Here is an 18998-nt window from a genome sequence, read left to right as displayed (position 1 = left end):
GACAATTGCAATTGACTTGATTGGAAATGATATCCTGAGTAGCTGAGGCATGGTGGTGGCCAAATCTATGGGTCCAGATTATGATATATCGGTATTCTCTAATGCCTCGAATTAAAACTCATTCGCTTGGTTCAGTTCTTAGCTTGAAGAGGTAACCGTTGTTGCGAGCTTGATGCTCTGCCCCCTTTGCTTGTCACTCACCCTCTTTTTTGCATAGGCTTAAATCAAGCGATGCTTACAAAAAAGCCTGGGGCAATAATCAGGATGGAGTTGTGGCCAGCCAGCCTGCTCGTGTGGTGGACGAACGGGAGCAGATGGCCATCAGTGGTGGCTTCATCCGCAGGTGAGCCTTGTGCAGCCGGCGCTATGTAAGTTATCTACTTTTGAGTGACAAACCACCCCAAACTGAGTGGTTCTAAAACAACAACTAAGGAGTTCCCTGGTGGTCCAGTGGTTAGGACTCCTTGCTTTCAATCCCTGGTCGGGGAACTAAGATCCCGCAGGCTGCGTGTAGAGGCCAAGAAAAAAACAAATCATTTTTCTACTTCTGAACCTCTATGTTGGCTGAGTAGGTCTTCCAAAAGCCTCTCCTGGGCTCACTCATTACATGCACCTGGGTGAGGGATGATCCAAGATGGCCCTCCTTGCTTCTCTGGTGTTTGGCTGGGGCTGTGGGTAGGGGGCATCCATTCTTTTCTACGTGGCCTCTCCAGCAGGGGAGCCGAGGTTTCTTGCATGGTGGTGGCAGCAACCCAAGGGGCAGGCTCTGATGAGCAAGCACTTATCAAGCCTTTGCCCACATTACATTGGACAAAGCAAGTCACATAACCACATCCAGCATCAGTGTGGCAGTAAACAGGTGTCTCATTCCATGAGTTTCATTGGACAGAACTCATGAAAGAGATTATTTACAGAGGTGTGGGCAGGGTCAATAATAAGGAATAGCAAAGCACTTATGAACTAGGAATAGCAGGAAGAATCCTGAAGGGACAGGAGAGAGCTGTCACCAGAGCCCAACTGTAGTTATGGCTATGGGCAGGGGCTGTGGGTTGAGATGCAGCCACTGTCAAACCCAACGGGAAACTAGAAAGGGAAATAAATGCCCCAGCTCCTCAGTCTCTTGTCCTCCAGAGTCTCTCACTGGCCATTGGACAAAGCCTACTGGAAGGCAGAGTAAGAGAACCTGGGTGATAAGGTTGTAGAGAGGTCAGCCTCTCTGGGCAGAGAGCAAAGAAGGCCAGAGAACAGATCTGGGGGTACAAATAGAGAATAATGAGCAGACCTGAATTCTTATTAATCGTTTCTTTTGAGATCTGGAAGCAAAAGCTAACTTAAACATCTATTAAAAAATCTCAAGTCACACAGACCTGCCAACTCAGAATTAAACTCTTAAGAGATCAGAAAATAATAAGAAGAACAAATATCCCTGTTGTTAAAAAGAAAAGGAAAAAAACTATAAGTTGTTACAGGTTACTACACTAGGACTTAGCAATGACTAGGGTTGCTGTTTGTACAGCCATCTATACCCAGGCCTTTGTAGCTGAGACTGCCAACCAACCAGATTCAAATGTCACTGCCATTTGTGTATAAAGATCTAGATATCTACCTAGAAATAACAGATGACAATTCTATTCATGTTTCTATTTGCTCCAAGGGAAACCAGACCAGGGGTCCTCAATCCTGGCTGCACATTGGAATAACCTGAGCAATTTTTAAAAAGTATCAGTGCCTGGACTTAATCCACACCAATTGAATCAGAATTTCTAGAAATGAGATCCAGGTATCAGTAGTTTTTAAAGCTCCTCAGGTGATTCTAATGTGCAAATAGGGCTGGGAACCCTGGAACCAGAAGTATGCCTTTAGCTGCTGAAGATTATTTAAATAAGCTTCTTTTCTACAGAAGAAATCTAGGAAGTTCCCCTTTAATTTTATCTGGCCTGGACTGCTTTAACAACCTTAGAGGGGCAGCCTGCATTGGGATTTACCATGGGGGATGGATTTTAACCCCTCTGAACATATTTTAGCTCATCACCATCTGTTGTAGAAAGATATTAGTTAGCCAGACATTCTGCAATAAGTACCTACCGTTTACAATAAAGAGTTAGTGCCTTCTTAACTTTCAAGCTGAACTATGAAAAAAATGGGAAGGCACTTTGGATAAGGCACTTTGAGAGCCAACTCCTTCCTCCCCATTCAAACTGAGACAATAATCTTTTATCACAGCTTTCTTCCTTGAAATCACCCATTCACAATGCCACCAAAAACCCAATAGCATTGAAATCTGAGCAAGTAAAAATCATCTTGAACAAGTAACTCCCTTTGGAATTCTTGGGAGCAAACAGGACTAAGGGGAAGACTGTAATTCTCATTACTCTTCCCATTGATGTTGGTCCCAAATGGGGAAGAAGATGAGTGGAGAAATTCTCTGACTTAGTACAGTAGCTTTTGTTTCATTCTAAATTTGAGTCTTGGAGATTTTGACTGACACTTCAGAAAGAAAAATACAGTTTCTAACTAGTTCCATTCTCTGACCTGGAACCCTCCCAACTAATCCTCCCAGCTGATTTTACCCTTAAAAAAGTGAAAATTGGGATAAACATATGAAGGGAGGAAATGATGTGTTGGTGGAAGCAAGAGAAGAAGATAAATTAATCTATTTAATATGCCTTCTTTAAAAATAGAAATGTAAGTGTTCAATAACGCACTTTAAAACATCATTTTCCAATGTACAAGAGCGAACATGTGTTCTTGTATAGAATAGAAATTTTAAAAGGATAGGATTGATACCTAGAGGTCTACAGATTTTCCCTAAACTTTGGGTCCTTGGTATTTGAGTTTTTTCCTATCTTCTAAAAACTGTTCTTTGATGCCCAGGGTAACAAATGATGCCCGAGAAAATGAAATGGATGAAAACCTGGAGCAGGTGAGCGGCATCATTGGAAACCTCCGTCACATGGCCCTGGATATGGGCAATGAGATCGATACACAGAACCGCCAGATCGACAGGATCATGGAGAAGGTGAGCATGTGACATTCAACAAGTCTCCATGGCTTATCACTTCCTCTGAAATAACCACCGAGGAAGTGCGAAGGCCATAACAAGACCCTCAAACCGTGACTTTGGATCCAGACGTTGGTAGATAGACATTTTCCCTTAATTTTCTACGACAAAAATCCAGCAACAGATAAGTAAATAACAGGGTAGAATTTAATCTAGCAGATATTCCTCAGAGGAACCTTTATTTCAGGCATTGTGCTAGGAATCAAAGGACATATTAAGATGAGAAAGACATCATCCCAACTGCCAAGAAACTCACAGCCTACAGAAGGCAGTGAGCTTCAGATGAAAATATAATTTGCGAAGAAAGCCACACATCAAATGCTAAATCATGTTAGATGAGGAAAGATTTCAAGGGTCAGGGGATGGGAAAATCTCCCAAAAAACCGTTGAATTGGAATTGAGTCTTAAAGGATGGTTAGGAGCTTGTCAGGTGGAGATGATGTAGGAACAGAATCAGGAAATGGGCAAAAGAATAGTTATTTTAGGTTAGCCAGATGATGAATATGAGCTTTGATTTTATAAGTGCCAGAGCTTTAATGACAGTTCAAAAAGTCCCAGATTCCATTTCCAGTTCAACAGTGCACACGTCCAGATCTCAAAGTAGGGAACGTAATCTGATGAAGCTGCGTTCACATAAGGACACCAGGTGTCATGCTAAGACTGAGCCCCCTAGTGTCAACAAGAGGCATAAGGAAGAGTGGAGACAGTAGAATGGAAAAGGGTAGGTTTGGGCTTGAGATTAGGAGGGAACAGAAAGAAACACTGGAAAGCTCTTATATAAAGATTTGGGGCACCCAAACCTGGTATTCTACACTATGCAAATCTGATTCAGTCTCTATGTCTTTGTATTCCACCCCCTCCCCAATCAGTAGACTCCTAAATATTGCTTGTAATCTCTTAAAGGTGTCCAAATGCCAACAGGGAGAAATAGACACATTATGGGTTTAATGGTAATTGTGCATCTATAATCGATTCTACGTGGCTAATCTTATATTGTGTGAGTTTATTCCTTGGAAGATATTGAAGTTTTGAGCCTGAAACCCTGAGTTTCTTTTCAACAACTCATTCCACTTTGGTAGGGGGAAGAAGGATGGTTTTTGAGATCTCTTGAATCATAAGGCTAAATACTCAGTTTCTTAGTGCCTAAGCATTCTCCACCGACTTTAGAAAGCAATGAGTAGACATAAAGGGAACGCTTTGCCCTATTGTGTTCTGTGCACTTTATATTAAAAATATTTGATTGCATAACACTTTGGCTAATCAATATTGAGCTACACAGATGTCAATGTTAGTTGACAAAATACTTGAGCTCTGCCTACTTTACAAGTCATGACATACTTATTATTGTTAAGAGCCTTTGATACGCTAAAGCTTTTAAAGCAAATCAATAGATTTTCAGAACAATATTGAGGGTTTCATAAAGCACTAGAGCCAACAGAAATGGACCTAACCACTATGGCCCAGAAAAATGAACTAAGAAATAATTGCTGAACTACGTTCCAACAGGAAAATGATTTTTAAAAAATGAAGAGTAGTCATTTTCTATCAAAGGACCCAATTGACTCAGATGTAGGGAGATAATGTATCTCTAACTCACTTAGAGTCCTAGAAGGAGAAGTTCTACTAAAAGAGAGGGGTCAAATCTTTATTGATAGAGCTGGGCTTTAAGCAAGCTGTTTTCCTGGAAAGGCAAGTGACATCTTAATTCTGCCACATTGTATTTCTAGTTCTCTTCTTTAGGAGAATACCTTTCATTCTGGGCCAAGTTTGCTATAAGAGCAAAGACATGTGCAGCTATAAGGTTTAATCAAAAGTCAGACAAGTGTATAGGAAATAGTCATTACAGTTTATATCATCCTTGAATGCTGAATTGCTTAAGAAGTAAGGTAGGGGTCTAGTTGCCATTGAGTAACTAGCCTTTTTTTCCCCTCAAAATAACAATGTGGATATGATTGAGATAAAGCCCATTTCAACTCAGCATTGCTCCAAATGATACATGTTACATGAGCTACAAAATTATTAGTAGACTTCCATCTTCTTGTGCAAGTTCTTACTTCCGATAACAGGAAATGGTATGCAGAGGTCTCCTGCATATCTAAGATTAAATCACACTGTAGAACAAAAGAGAATCTTCTGATGTTTCTCCCATATTCTCTCGTGACTCCAACAGCGATCTTCACCCAACTTCACCAGTCATGATCCTTTCTCATCACTTCAGATAGCAGTGAAGTTTTGGGAGTCCAAAACAACCCAATTTTCAATACATCCTTATGGACTGTCAAGAAATTACTTTGTCTATTTGAAAACCTTGTTTTCTGATTTAGGATATTTATATATAGACAATCTTCTAAGGTTACAAAGCTACAATTCTCTTAGAAAACTATTAAAACAGGGCAAGTTTATATCAGATCTTTATGGTAACTGTTGCTAAGGAAACAACTTAGTGATGTTCAAACTTGGACTTAAAGTTGTCAGTGGAACATGCTACACACACATTGAAATACAGTGAAGCTGAAGCTTTAGCATTGCTCACATTCTCTCATCAACAAGGAAACATGGAATTTGAAAACTAAGATCTTGAGTACCAGCAAGGTTTTCCTGCTCACCAGCTTCATGACCTGGTTCCTCACCTGAAAGATGATAAGAGAACAGTGCAAATCTGGGGTCAGAACAGGCTGCCATGTGGGATACTGAGTATCCACTTCTGGAAGTCTGAGCTGTGGCCTAAAATCTACCTGTCATGGTCTGAAGTTGAGATTTCCAGAGTGTTCAGAAGGGTGAACTAAATAGCTCCTTCTACCTCTCTTACTGGCTTTTTTCTTAGTCATCCTGGGTTTCTCACAAGGGCAAATCATGTACCATATCTTGAGTATATTAGCAAGTTTAGGATTCTTTACATAGAAATATGAAAGTTGGAATGGGATATATTGCATAAATAAAGTCCTAAAAAGCATATAAATAGAATAAACACAGACACATTCTCCAAATACCAGGAAGACATCTAAAATAAGATTATCTCAGGAGTTTTTTCTAAAAGCACTACTGTTATATAATATAATAAAGATATGGCACTTTTGTACTGTATGGGCTGGAATTTTGATATGCTTCAGAAATAATTCAGGTGGACATCACAGACGGTTGTTAAAGATAGGTCTGTTCCAGCTCCTCCCAGATCCTTTGAGGATATCCAAAGAGTAACCTCATGCTCTACTTCAAAATATCCTCTTGTACCATCATGGGAAGACTCGTCAGTGCATTCTTAATGTAAGAAATCCTAGAATGTTTGCCTCCAGAAATGCTATCCATTTTTAAATAGATGATTTTTCTCATTTGAACAGTTCTCAAAGTTAAGTGTGGAAAAATAGAATAATCCAGTCTTCAGGAGCATTTCACACTGGTCTGAGCCTCTAATTTTCCTTTGTACCAAAGAGTCATTATTTCTGTAGCTGAAGAGGGAATACTTAAGAGCCAAGTAAAATTGGAGAGAATACCCATTTCCCAAATTAGGAACCTAAGGTCAAAAATATGAATCTATAGATCAAGGCAATCAAGGAAAATTAGTGTTCTATCTTATCTGTTTTGAAGTCAACTCTTAATTATCCAAACAGATGGTAGGGAGCCATTGCCAGATAATTTAGAGTTATGAATAATCTAGAATTATTTTTTATTTTAACTTGGCAAATTTCTATTTGAATATTGATAACTCTAGTGTGCTGGGAATTCACAATTAAACTGAATAAAGAAGACACAACTTGGTGGAGATTGGAAAGCACCAAGCACAGTCATAGATGCAAAATCAGTAACCGTTGAGTAAATACTGGTTGATATAAAAACAGTCCAGTTTCCTTACACTGCCTCTCAGCTTCCTTCCCCTCTTCCCAGGCTGGAGAGGGACAGACAACATTACCAATCATAATAGAGGAAAACGACAGCCTAAAAAGAATTTTTGTCTTCCCTTCTACTTGCTGACTCATATACTTCTCAGTGATGTCAGGAATAGTTTATTTCCTGGAGTCTAAAGGTATATCCAGGTAGCAGACCTGGGTTTCATGATGCATGCAGAGCAAAAGGTAGCTCAAGCAGTGAAGAGGTCAGTCAAGGCACAAAATGATAGTAAATGATCCCCTGCTAAAACAAGCCAGTTATAACTCATAAGAGTAAGTCTTCAGAAATGGGGCTAAACAATTATTAAACATCCTTAAAAGCAAACCACGTTTTCACCCAATAACAATAATTACAAGATAAGATATGTTGAGCCCTTAATTTTTGCAAAACATTATTCTAAGCATACTATGTGTATAAACTCATTTCATCCTCATAGCAAACTTAAGTAGTAAAATGACTAACATATTGACTACCAGTGTGGACGCTGACTCCAGGATGCTGGCCTTCTGACTCTGGTTTCCTCATTTATTAGTTCTGTGACATTAGACAAATTGCCTAAATCCCCTCTGCTTAGTTTCCTCACTTGGAAAAAGGAGCTAATAACAGGATATACCTCATAGTTGATGTTGTCAAAGTTGAATGAGTGGAACCGTGCTCATTAGCCTGTTCTTTATTATCCCCAGCTTATAAATGAGAAAGCTGAGGCCCTGAAATGTTAATAATTTTCCCAAAGTGACACTGCTAATAACTGTACAAATGGCAGGAATTCAACTCAGTCCAACGGATGTGAATGCCTGCCATAGAAATCACTGGGTGTCATTCCAGAAGAGAAAGATAAATGATATAACTCTGCTCTCCATAGTAGGGAAAAGAGTCATGAGAACTAAGATCAAGCTTCTGTGATCATGTCTAAGTCCAGCCATAAGCAATCATTCTGGGAACACAAAAGGAGGCATGGTTCATTCTGATCAGGGAAGTCTCAAGATGCCTTCACCCAACAGGAGGAATTTGAACTAGACCCAGAAGGATGAATGGAATGTGAATGGGTAAACTGAATTCTGTTTTCTTTCCCCTTTCTCCAGGCTGATTCCAACAAAACCAGAATTGATGAGGCCAACCAACGTGCAACAAAGATGCTGGGGAGTGGTTAAATGTGCCCACCTGTGTCCTCTTCCAAATGCTGTCGGGCAAGATGGCACCTTCATGCTTTTTTCATGGTATTACCTAGTAGGTCTGCACACATGCACACATCAATCCGCCCCCATTGTGAATGTTGTCTTGTGTCATCCATCAGCCCAACAATACTATGTGTCTTTTGTTCTTTCCGGGTCTCTTTCTTTCCAAAGGCTGTATATAGTGGTCATTTGGTGGCTCTAACTCCCTACGTAAGATGTCTTGGGTTTCGTTTTTTCCTTTTCTCTCCTCAGTGGCGTTTGCTGAATGACAACAATTTAGGAATGCTCAATGTGCTGTTGACTCTTTCAATACACAATATTGTTCTTGTAAAACTGTGACATTCCACAGAGCTACTGCCACTGTCCTTTCTTTGGGTGTCAGGCTCTGAAACTCTCAAAATTTGCTGTCTTTGGTTCCTCACGGCTGTCATCTGTCTTTATGATTTCATGATTAGACAATGTGGAATTACATAACAGGCATTGCACTCAAAGTGATGTGATTTATGCATTTATGCATGAGAACTAAATAGATTTTTAGATTCCTACTTAAACAAAATATTTCCATGACAGTAGCATACTGATGAGAAAACACATACATAAAACAACAGCAACAACAGCAAAACAACAACAAAGCATGCTCAGTATTGAGACACTGTCAAGATTAAGTTATACCAGCAAAACTGCAATAGTGTCACTTTCTTTTTGTCAATATTTAGACTTATTAATCATAATCATCCTTTTTTTAAAAAAAATTGTTTTTAAAAAGATGGGTTAAACACGCTCACCATTTAACCATTTCCAGCAAAATATATGTTTGGCTGAAACTATGTCAAATGGATGTAATATAGGGTTTGTTTGCTGCTTTTGAGGGCTCTGTTTTGGAGAAAGCAACCTTGCTGTAAAACAGTGTGGAGATGTGAATTTTATAAGGCTGATTCTTATTAATCACCATTTCCCCTGTGGTTTGTTATCAGTACAATTCTCTGTTGCTTAATCTAGAGCTATGCACACCAAATTGCTGAGATGTTTAGTAGCTGATAAAGAAACCTTTAAAAAATAATATAAATGAATGAAATATAGATAAACTGTGAGATAAATATCATTACAGCATGTAATATTAAATTCCCCCTTGTCTTCTCTGTCCGTTTGTGATGTGATTGACATTTTGTAGCTAGTTGAAAATTATTAAAAATTATAGACTCCAGATGTCTGTTTTAATTTCTTCACGGACCCCCGTCTGAGTTTGCACTCACATGAGAAGAAGAAATCTGGCTACTGTCCCATTGCTCCTAAGAAGCCAGTTCTGTGTGCTGAGGACACTGCATGGAAAAAACAAAGGTGCCCCTTCTAGACACGATCCAATGACAGCCAAAACTTGGCTTGATTTTTATAATCTGTTTCAGAAATGCTTGTGTGTAGGTTCAGTGTTGTCTGTGGGGAAATGTAGTTCAGCCAGAAGGCATAGAAAAAAATTCCATGGGAAAAATATCTGTGGTACTCAGACTTGGCCGTACATTGATTGAGGTATATCAGGTGTCGATGAACTCTCATCTTCCTTCCTCTCTCCAGTGTCCCCACCAAATTTAGCCCTCCACAACCACCACCACTGCTGCCCCCACTTTATTTAACAGCTTTATTGATGTGTCATAAAATTCACCCATTTAAAATGTATAATCCAATAGTTTTTAGTATATTCACAGAGTTGTGCAATCTAATTTTAGACTATTTTTATCATCCCAAAAAGAAAGCCCATACCTATTAGTAATCACTCCCATTCTACTTCCCTCAGCCATAGACAACCACTCATTTAAGTTCTGTCTGTAGACTTGCCTATTCTGAACATTTCCTATAAATGGAATTATATAATATAATGGTGATCCTTCTGACTGGCTTCTTTTATTTAGCATCATGGTTTCAACGTTCATCCATATTGTAGCATCTAACAGAGCTTCATTCCTTTTTATGGCCAAATAATATCCATTGTATGGAAAACACATTTTGTTTATCCATTCATCCACTGATGGCCATTTGCATTGCTTTCACTTTGGGGCTATGATGAGTTATGCTGCTATGAACGTTCGTGCTCAAGTTTTTGTGCAAACATAAGTTTTCATTGCTCTTGATATTACCACCTTCACCACCATCATTTCCTCTGCCACCAACACTTCTCCCACCATCACCTCCACCATAACCTATACCCTCCTACCTCCACCATGACCACTGCTTCGACTACCACCACCTTGACCTTTCCACTACCTCTGCCACCTCTCTAACTGTCTTAACTAGCACCTCCACCTTTATCACTGCTACCTTCCCAGCCACGACCATCTCCTTCATCACCACTGCCACCATCACAGTTGCCCCCACCTCCATCTCCTCTACCACCTTCACCAACACCACCATTATCTCTCTCACCTCTGCCACCTCCTCTGTCTCTGTCTCCTACCCCATAACGGCAATGCAGGCAAATGTATCCTGATTGCTCTGGTTGGCTGCCATATCATTTCACCAGTAACTCTGGAGGTTTGGTGAGAGCAGCTAAGAAGTAAAAACAGTGATGACAAGCTCTTCATTCTCAGGGAATGTTTGCAGTTCTTTACCCTGTTCCCAAACCTCAGAACAGGTTCTAGAGATACCCAGGTGCTCAGAGAAGTTATTCTAAGGACCAACTCTAGCAACACATTTATTCCTTAAAATTAAGGTAGTAGAGAGGATGCTCAAAGATGGAGAAGATGAATAAATATACTGTGTATGTCCAAGCTGCTAAGGGGTCGATGTATGGGCCGAGTTAGAAAATTCTTTTCCAAACTCCATCTGTTCTCAGTGAGGTGAGTGAGTGTGGTTCCACATTGTTTGAGTAATTAAAATCCCACACTGGATACATGAAAAGTAAGACATGGGTATCCTGCTTTAAGGTCCATCATGTAATTCATTCTGAAACATATTTCCTTTGATAATTGAGCTTGTCTAGCCTCAGCTTTAATGCAGTCAGCTTCATTTGGCTAAAGGAAGACATATTCCCCAGGGATGAATCAGATCTGTGTAATGCACCAATTCAGGAAGTACAGTAGAAATATAATTACTGGAGCAAGGTGGAACATTGCGAAGCCTAAGTCTTCTATCCCTCTCATCCGTGAGCCTTCAACAGAACACCAGAAGGTGAAAGGTGGTCCTGTGTCCTAGTGACAGATTCCTTTCCTCTTGTCTGCCTCTCCATTTCTAGTTCCGGTTTTCTTTTTTCCACATCCTCCCCCAGCATCTGCTTTGACCACCTTGCCCCAATCTTTGTGTCACTGATTTGTCAGCACATTGAGAATGGCACTGGAAATTGAGAGAAAGGGAAGAAAAATCATACTTGTGGTCAGCTAGTACATTCCAGGTGCTGTGTGAAGTGCCTCATTAATGTTGACTCATTAAACACTCTCAAAAACTCTGAAAACTTGACATTATTAGCCCCATTTTGCAGAAGAAGAAATGAATAGATTATTTGAACCAGATTTCTCTTGTTTAAGCTAATAAGTGCCAGAGGCATGATTCAAGCCAGATGTGTGTCTCTCCAAAGCTGTAGAGAGGCCTGGAAGATAAATCCAGGATTGTGCTTCTCTCAATTCAGCTGGTCAGGAAACTCCGAGAGACATTTGGCTTCACAAAGAACAGTAAAGACAAATGTGCTGGGCTTCTTAGAAGGTCTTGGTAAACCCACCTTTCATTCACTCATTCATGAAATGATTTTTTTTTTTTTTAGAAGATGTTGGGGGTTAGGAGTTTATTAATTTACTTATTTTTTATTTTTGCTGTGTTGGGTCTTCGTTTCTGTGCGAGGGCTTTCTCTAGTTGTGGCAAGCGGGGGCCACTCTTCATTGTGGTGCGTGGGCCTCTCACTATCACAGCCTCCCTTGTTGCGGAGCACAGGCTCCAGACGCGTAGGCTCAGCAGTCGTGGCTCACGGGCCTAGTTGCTCTGCGGCATGTGGGATCTTCCCGGACCAGGGCTCGAACCCGTGTCCCCTGCATTAGCAGGCAGACTCTCAACCACTGCGCCACCAGAGAAGCCCCTCATGAAATGATTATTGAGCCTCTATGCCAGGTCCTGGTCTGAGTATTGGGAGTGGGAGGGGCAGGGACAATTCCCTCGATTCATTGAACTTACACTCAAGCTGGGGGTTTTATCTATCCAGATAAACCAACAACTAAAATATGAAGTGTATCAGATGGTAGCTGCCCCAGAAAAATATAAAGCAGTGAGGAGGGTAAAGAGTGTAGGAGGTGGGAGAGAAGGTGTTATTTTAAAATAGAGTGATCCAGGAAGAAAAGGTGAAGTTCAATGTTGGGAGTAACTAAAATGATATGTCCAGAGCGAACCCATTTGGGAAGCAGAGTCTGGGAGTGATAAAAGGAACGTACAAACTACCTGTATCTTTTCATTTCGTAGTACTGGCGTACCTCCTCTACAGCTCAATCAATACTGGTTTTAAGTATTTCCTAAATTGTCCAGAAGAAACCTGTGAAATCCTTGGCCCTATGAGCAAGAAGGCTCAAAGGATGAAACAAACAGTGTGCAAGGGATGAGTATTAAGTCAAATGTTATTAGAAGAGTAAAAAGTGTTGACTTCTTGATCCAAGATTTGGAAATTCTTGCTCTAAGTGGCCATCATCCAATCATCAACTTACCTTCAAGTACATTAGTCATATACCTCAGGCTCTCCAACTAGCTTTTGGAAACTCAAATACATCTCCTAGAATGTAGGGGAAACAAGGAAATTAAGAAAAACTAAACCATGAACAAGTCATTTAACTCTAGTACTCTCAGTTATTTCCAGAACGAGTTGCCAAAACCTCCCAGGCTGTTCTAGAGCCTCACTCCCAGGCAGGGCGCCACCAGCTAATGTTCCCACCCACCACATAGTCCTTAGCTCCTCCAGCCTCTCACCATAGCACAACTTCAAGACCATCCTGTTTATGGGAGTTGCTGCCTTGAGTTCACGATTCTCTTTCCACAAGCAAACTGGAGAAATTGACCCACAGTCCTTCTAGCAGATGTTGCTAGTGCCCTGCCCACATCCTCTGAGCACTTACCTCTACTCCCAAAAGGCGATTTACAGTGAAGAACCAGCAATTCTCTGCCTTGGGGCAGGGAACGCCATAAGTGCGAAGCTTTTTTTTCTTTTTAATTAATTTTTATTGGAGTAAAGTTGATTTCCAATATTGTGTTAGTTTCTGCTGTACAGCATAGTGAATCAGTTATACATATATCCACACTTTTTTAGATTATTTTCCTATATAGGTCATTACAGAGTATTGAGTAGAGTTCCCTGTGCTATACAGTAGTCTCTTATTTGTTATCTATTTTATATATGGTAGTGTGTATATGTCAGTCCCAATCTCTCAATTTATCCCTCCCTCGCTTTCCCTCTTGGTAACCATAAGTTTGTTTTCTACATCTGTGACTCTATTTCTGTTTTGTAAATAAGTTCATTTGTATCATTTTTTTAGATTCCACATATAAGCGATATCATACGATATTTGTCTTTCTCTGTCTGACTTGCTTCACTCAGTGTGACAATCTCTAGGTCCATTTATGTTGCAGCAAATGGTATTATTTAGTTCTTTTTTATGGCTGAGTAATATTCCATTGTTTACGTGTACCACATCTCCTTTATCCATTCATCTGTCAATGGACATTTAGGTTGCTTCCATGTCCTGGCTATTGTAAATAGTGCTGCAATGAACATTGGGGTGCATATATCTTTTTAAATTATTTTTTATTTTTTATTTTTTGCGGTACACGGGCCTCTCATTGTTGTGGCCTCTCCTGTTGCGGAGCACAGGCTCTGGACGTGCAGGCTCAGCGGCCATGGCTCACGGGCCCAGCCGCTCCGCAGCGTGTGGGATCTTCCCGGACCAGGGCACAAACCCGTGTCCCCTGCATTGGCAGGCAGACTCTCAACCACTGCGCCTCCAGGGAAACCCTATCTTTTTGAATTATGGTTTTCTCTGGATGTATGCCCACGAGTAGAATTGCTGGATCATATGGTAGCTCTACTTTTAGTTTTTTAAGGAACCTCCATAGTGGCTGTACCAGTTTACATTCTCACCAACAGTGTAGGAGGGTTCTTTTTTCTCCACACCCTCTCCAGAAGTGCTGAAGTTTTAATGCCCCTGGAAGCAGTCCTCGACCAAGGATGGATAGGGCTGGGTGAGTGGTTTCCCCAGCTTCTTCGCCCCCAGGTTGGGATGGCTCTGAGGCATGTGTTCTCAATATATTGTCTCCCAGAGTTCATCAGTAGAACCAATCTCAACTTCCTTAGTCTATATATGTCTAAGCAAAATAGATATAATGATGCTTGCCCTACTTATTTTACAGGATGATTGAGACTATCAACTGGGATCATGTTCATTCAAATGCCTTGTAAATCTTATGTGCCACAAGATGACAAATAAAGTGAAAGAGAACATAGCACCACCAAGATTGAAAACAGGCCTCCCTTGCCACTTTTGGTTAGAGAATTCGCTCATTGCCTATGTGCACACACAGTGTACTCCCTGGACTTCACCTTAAGTTTAAATAAATTAATTTTCACATCAAAAATGCTTGATACTTTATTAAACCTACTAACAAGCTCTTCGGTTATCTCCATTCTGAATTGTAGCAGTTGGTCTGCTAAATTTTTCACCATTAAAGTTCTGTCAGTCTCTTTGACCTTTACCCAAAGGTAATAAAAGTCAAGAGTGTTAGCACTGTTTTTGCCCTTGTTCACATCCAAAATAAAAGGCATCCCAGGGACTTCCCTGGCAGTCCAGTGGTTAAGACTCCATGCTGCCAATGCAGGGGGCACAAGTTCGATCCCTGGCTGGGGAGTTAAGATCCCACAATCCACATGGCACAGCCAAAAAAATTTTAATTTTTAAAAAAGAGACAAAATAAAAGGCATCCCCTAGATGTTATTGTGAGACCCAAATGAGTTGTACACTCTACAGTTCTGTCTTAATATTACCTATTGTTATCACTGTTGCCAATACTATCAATGATAATAAGGGAAACCAGGCAAAGGATCCAAAGAATATGGCGGAGGCTGTGAACCTCTGTAACAGTTAGCTATTGCTACAAAACAAGCTGCCCCCAAACACGGTGACTTAATAAATATTCATTTGGCTCCCAATTCTGCATTTTGGCATTTGGGGCTGGGCTTGGCTGGCACTTCTGGTCTAGGCTGGGCTCCTCACATAACTACAGGCAGCTGGGCAAGTTGGCCAGCTGTCTGCTGAGGAACCTCCCTTTTTCGCTTTGTGGCCTCTCATTCTCCAACAAGACAACCAAGATTTGCTCTCAGGGCAAAATCAGAAAGAGTCCAAGAAAAAGAGTGGAAGTAGGCAAAACCTCTTGAGGTCTAGGCTCATTGCTTCTACTACATTCTATTGGTCAAAGCAAGTGACAAGATCAGTTCAGATTCAAGAGATAGGGAAATACACTTCTTATTGGGAAAGGCTTAAAGTCATATTGCAAAGGGCAGGGATGCAGAGAGAGGTGAACTATATGGCTATCTTGGCAATCAATCCACCACACCAACCGAGAGGCCTATGGAATTCTCCTTCTGTCCTCTGTGTCCTTGTCATCTCAAGGAAACAAAAGATCAGGGTAGATCCTCTGTGTGCCTTAGAGTAAGCACACCCGAATATTCTTCCTCTTTAGTCATATTCAAAAGAAAAACTGTAGGGCTCAGCAGGCAGCAGCCCAAGCGAGGATTTGAGAACCCGAGCAGAGTGATTGTAGGACTGGGCACTGCTGACAGAATGTGGCAGCCAGTCGATAAGACTGACCTTAATCCCAAAATAACGAAACTAATCCCTCCTATTCAAAGCAATAGGGTTTCAGCACTATCATTAACCCCTAAACACCAGAACTGGAAAGAAAACATTTTAAAATGTTGAAAATAGAACTGGATCCTCAACCAGCACCTGACAAATATCCTTATTCTAGAAACTTCTGTGGTTTTTTTCTCTGCCATCTTTTATTTGTTGCTATTTTGTGGGAATTTACACGGAAATTTCTCAGGAGGAGGGCAGGTGCTTTTTTAAATTTTCCTTTCCTCCCAATCTTTTCTGCACAAAAATATACCATTCTCTTTGCTAAAAGGATAAAAAAGACTGATTACTCAGGGATGAAAAAGAAATTATGTGTGTCAGAGACAGCTTAAGTACACACAACGTGTATCCTGGTGGTCTGGGGAATGGGGGTGTGGGAGGTGACTACTGTCTTCCCAGGCACTGTCTTAACTTCTTTAAAGGAACCGACACAACCGCCAGTTTAGGAAAGATGAGAAAATGCTAACGGTGTGTGTTTTTAAACTTTCAGAGGCTGGGGGGCGGATAGAAAGCCCTAGAGAGCTAAACCCATACCCCCATTTTTTATTAAAGGCAAAACCCCCAACTAGGACAAAGAGATTCTCTAAGGGGCTAGAGCTTTTTTATGTCTCCACTGAAAATCCACTTTACCTTCCATACCTATCAATTTGACCATGACAATGGCCTACTGGAATTCCTGGCTTCTGAAATTTCATTTCTGTACCTTAAATATGAAGAGCCCACTCAGCTCTGAGAAAAAAGAACAATTAATTCTTCAGTCGAGATATCCTGACCAACTATCTCAACATAATTTTATTCCAGAGCAGTGATTTGAAGCCAAGAAGAAACAAGGGAGTGCCTTGGAAATGCTGTCCCCAACCTCCAGGGACTGAATTAGGAGGCATTCCAGGTTGGTTCCTCAGAAAACAAAGCTGAGATAGATGCATAAGTCTAAGTAGTTTACCTGGGAGTGTGATTTCAGGGAGCAGGAAAGAGGGATAAGAGAGTGAAATAGCAAAGGAGGGGGAGCCATATGGAATTAGCCAAGCTACAGGCACCTGGGTGTTGATTCCCATGGGGCAGCTGAGAAGCCCTGTGAAATGCACATCAGGACCATCTTCCTGGGGCAAGCTGGGGAGATTTACCCATCAGCTTCCATCTGCCTTTAGTTAAGGATAGCCACAGGGCAGGGCATCAACTCCCTGATACTTCTGAGTGAGGCACCTGAATGTCAAGGGGCTCTTTTCAAGGTTGTCCTGCCCTAGAAGATCAAACACCTCCAGGCAGAAGTGAGAGTTGGGGCTGAGGTGGGTACCGTCAGTTCATGCTTGTGTGAGGCTGGTTGAAATCTGCATGAAACTGGTCACTACTGCTGTGGCTGGGATAAGAGACAGGGACAAGAGAGTTGGAAAGTATGTTTAAGAAGCCTCTGATGTGCATTACATACTGTTGTGCGGTTTGCATACTGCTCAACTCTAGAGGGTGCCATTCACAGCATAATAGCAGCTCCATATTTCCCTGCTTTATATACAAGGTCTCAAATGAGATTTTGTTTGAAAGAGATTCCACTGCTAAAAAAGAAAATGTAAAAACAACATAAGATGAAACCTTTAAAAGCTTCTGTTTTAGAATAATTTGGAGGACCAACAGAAGGGACAAACTGAAGAATAGATGGGAAAAAAAAATAAAGTTCTATATATTAGTGATGGATCAAAGGTTTTGGATGTTAACAGAAAAGTAACAGGGAAGGCTTGTTTTTTTGTTTTTGTTTTTTGAGTCCTGGAAACCCAAAGGCAAAAGGCCAGAAAGTTTAGCATTAGGAGGGAGATAAGGAAGAGGAACACCAAAGAAGATAGTATTGAGCAATTCTGGCAAAATGACAACACAGAAGAGATTGAGGGAATGGGGTTGGGGGAGCAGAGAATGACATAACTAGTTAAAAGGAAATAAGAAAGAAATATAAAAGAGAACTTTTAGATAAAAATACTACCCGGAGCTTCCCTGGTGATGCAGTGGTTGGGAGTCTGCCTGCCGATGCAGGGGACGCGGGTTCGTGCCCCGGTCCCGGAGGATCCCGCATGCCGCGGAGCGGCTGGGCCCGTGGGCCATGGCCGCTGAGCCTGCGCGTCCGGAGCCTGTGCTCCACAACGGGAGAGGCCGCAGCGGTGAGAGGCCCGCGTACCGGAAAAAAAAAACAACAACAACAACACTACCCGAAGGATTGGAGGATAGGGGCTGGTTATGGACTCAGTTCCTTGTTACTATTTCTCTGTCATCTTCCGGAAATAACCCTACCTGCAGTCCTTGGTCCTTCTCTCTTCCTTTATTCTTTTTTTTTTTTTTTTTTTGCGGTATGCGGCCTCTCCCGTTGCGGAGCACAGGCTCCGGACGCACAGGCTCAGCGGCCATGTCTCATGGGCCCAGCTGCTCCGCGGCATGTGGGATCTTCCCGGACCGGGGCACGAACCCCTGTCCCCTGCATCGGCAGACGGACTCTCCACCGCTGCGCCACCAGGGAAGTCCTCCCCCTACCTTTATTCTCACAGTGATCAAGGTGACCTTGATTATAAGCTTCTGCATTGCAAAGCTTCTCTCATCCTCAGTTTCATCCAATATTGCTCCAAAGTTCAGAGAAAAAAAATTCATCTCTGACCCAAACTTTTACACTTCCATTCTCTCGTGTTCTTACATATCTGTACATGCCCTTCAAACTCATCTAAACTTCTAGCTGCTTCTCCTACCTTTTTTCTAAGTCCAACTTCCTAATGTCACCAAGAGACCTGGTCAACAACTTCCTCCACTCTTGTAGCAACATCTGCAACTTTCTGCCCTTCAACCCTGGACTATAAACCCCAGACTCTGGATAAATGCAGCCCTCTGCCTGATCCCACTTGTATGAAGTCCTTTGGAACACAGGGTAAAATCACACAAATACCTGGATTGGTGCCAATAAAAACACATGGTCCCACTGGAACGCTAATGCCCAGCAGGTGACAGTGTAAATTGGTACAACCACTTTAGAAAACTATTTGGCAG

General features: G+C 41.4%; 1 protein-coding gene across 2 annotated transcripts in view; it reads left to right on the top strand.

The window, feature by feature from the left end:
* SNAP25 (synaptosome associated protein 25) overlaps positions 1 to 9325 on the top strand; it is a 79483-nt gene extending 70158 nt beyond the window's left edge. For both annotated transcript variants that reach the window (XM_065892223.1, XM_065892222.1), the window contains exons 6-8: positions 218 to 343; positions 2875 to 3019; positions 8029 to 9325. In XM_065892223.1, the coding sequence (XP_065748295.1) occupies positions 218 to 343; positions 2875 to 3019; positions 8029 to 8097 (340 nt within the window). In that variant the 3' untranslated portion in view covers positions 8098 to 9325. The remainder of the gene's footprint in view (positions 1 to 217; positions 344 to 2874; positions 3020 to 8028) is intronic.
* The last annotated feature ends 9673 nt before the right edge of the window (positions 9326 to 18998 follow it).

This window comes from Phocoena phocoena, chromosome 15 (genome assembly GCF_963924675.1).
Source record: "Phocoena phocoena chromosome 15, mPhoPho1.1, whole genome shotgun sequence".
In the NCBI taxonomy this organism is placed as follows: domain Eukaryota; kingdom Metazoa; phylum Chordata; class Mammalia; order Artiodactyla; family Phocoenidae; genus Phocoena; species Phocoena phocoena.
This window is presented reverse-complemented; position numbering and strand designations above follow the sequence as displayed.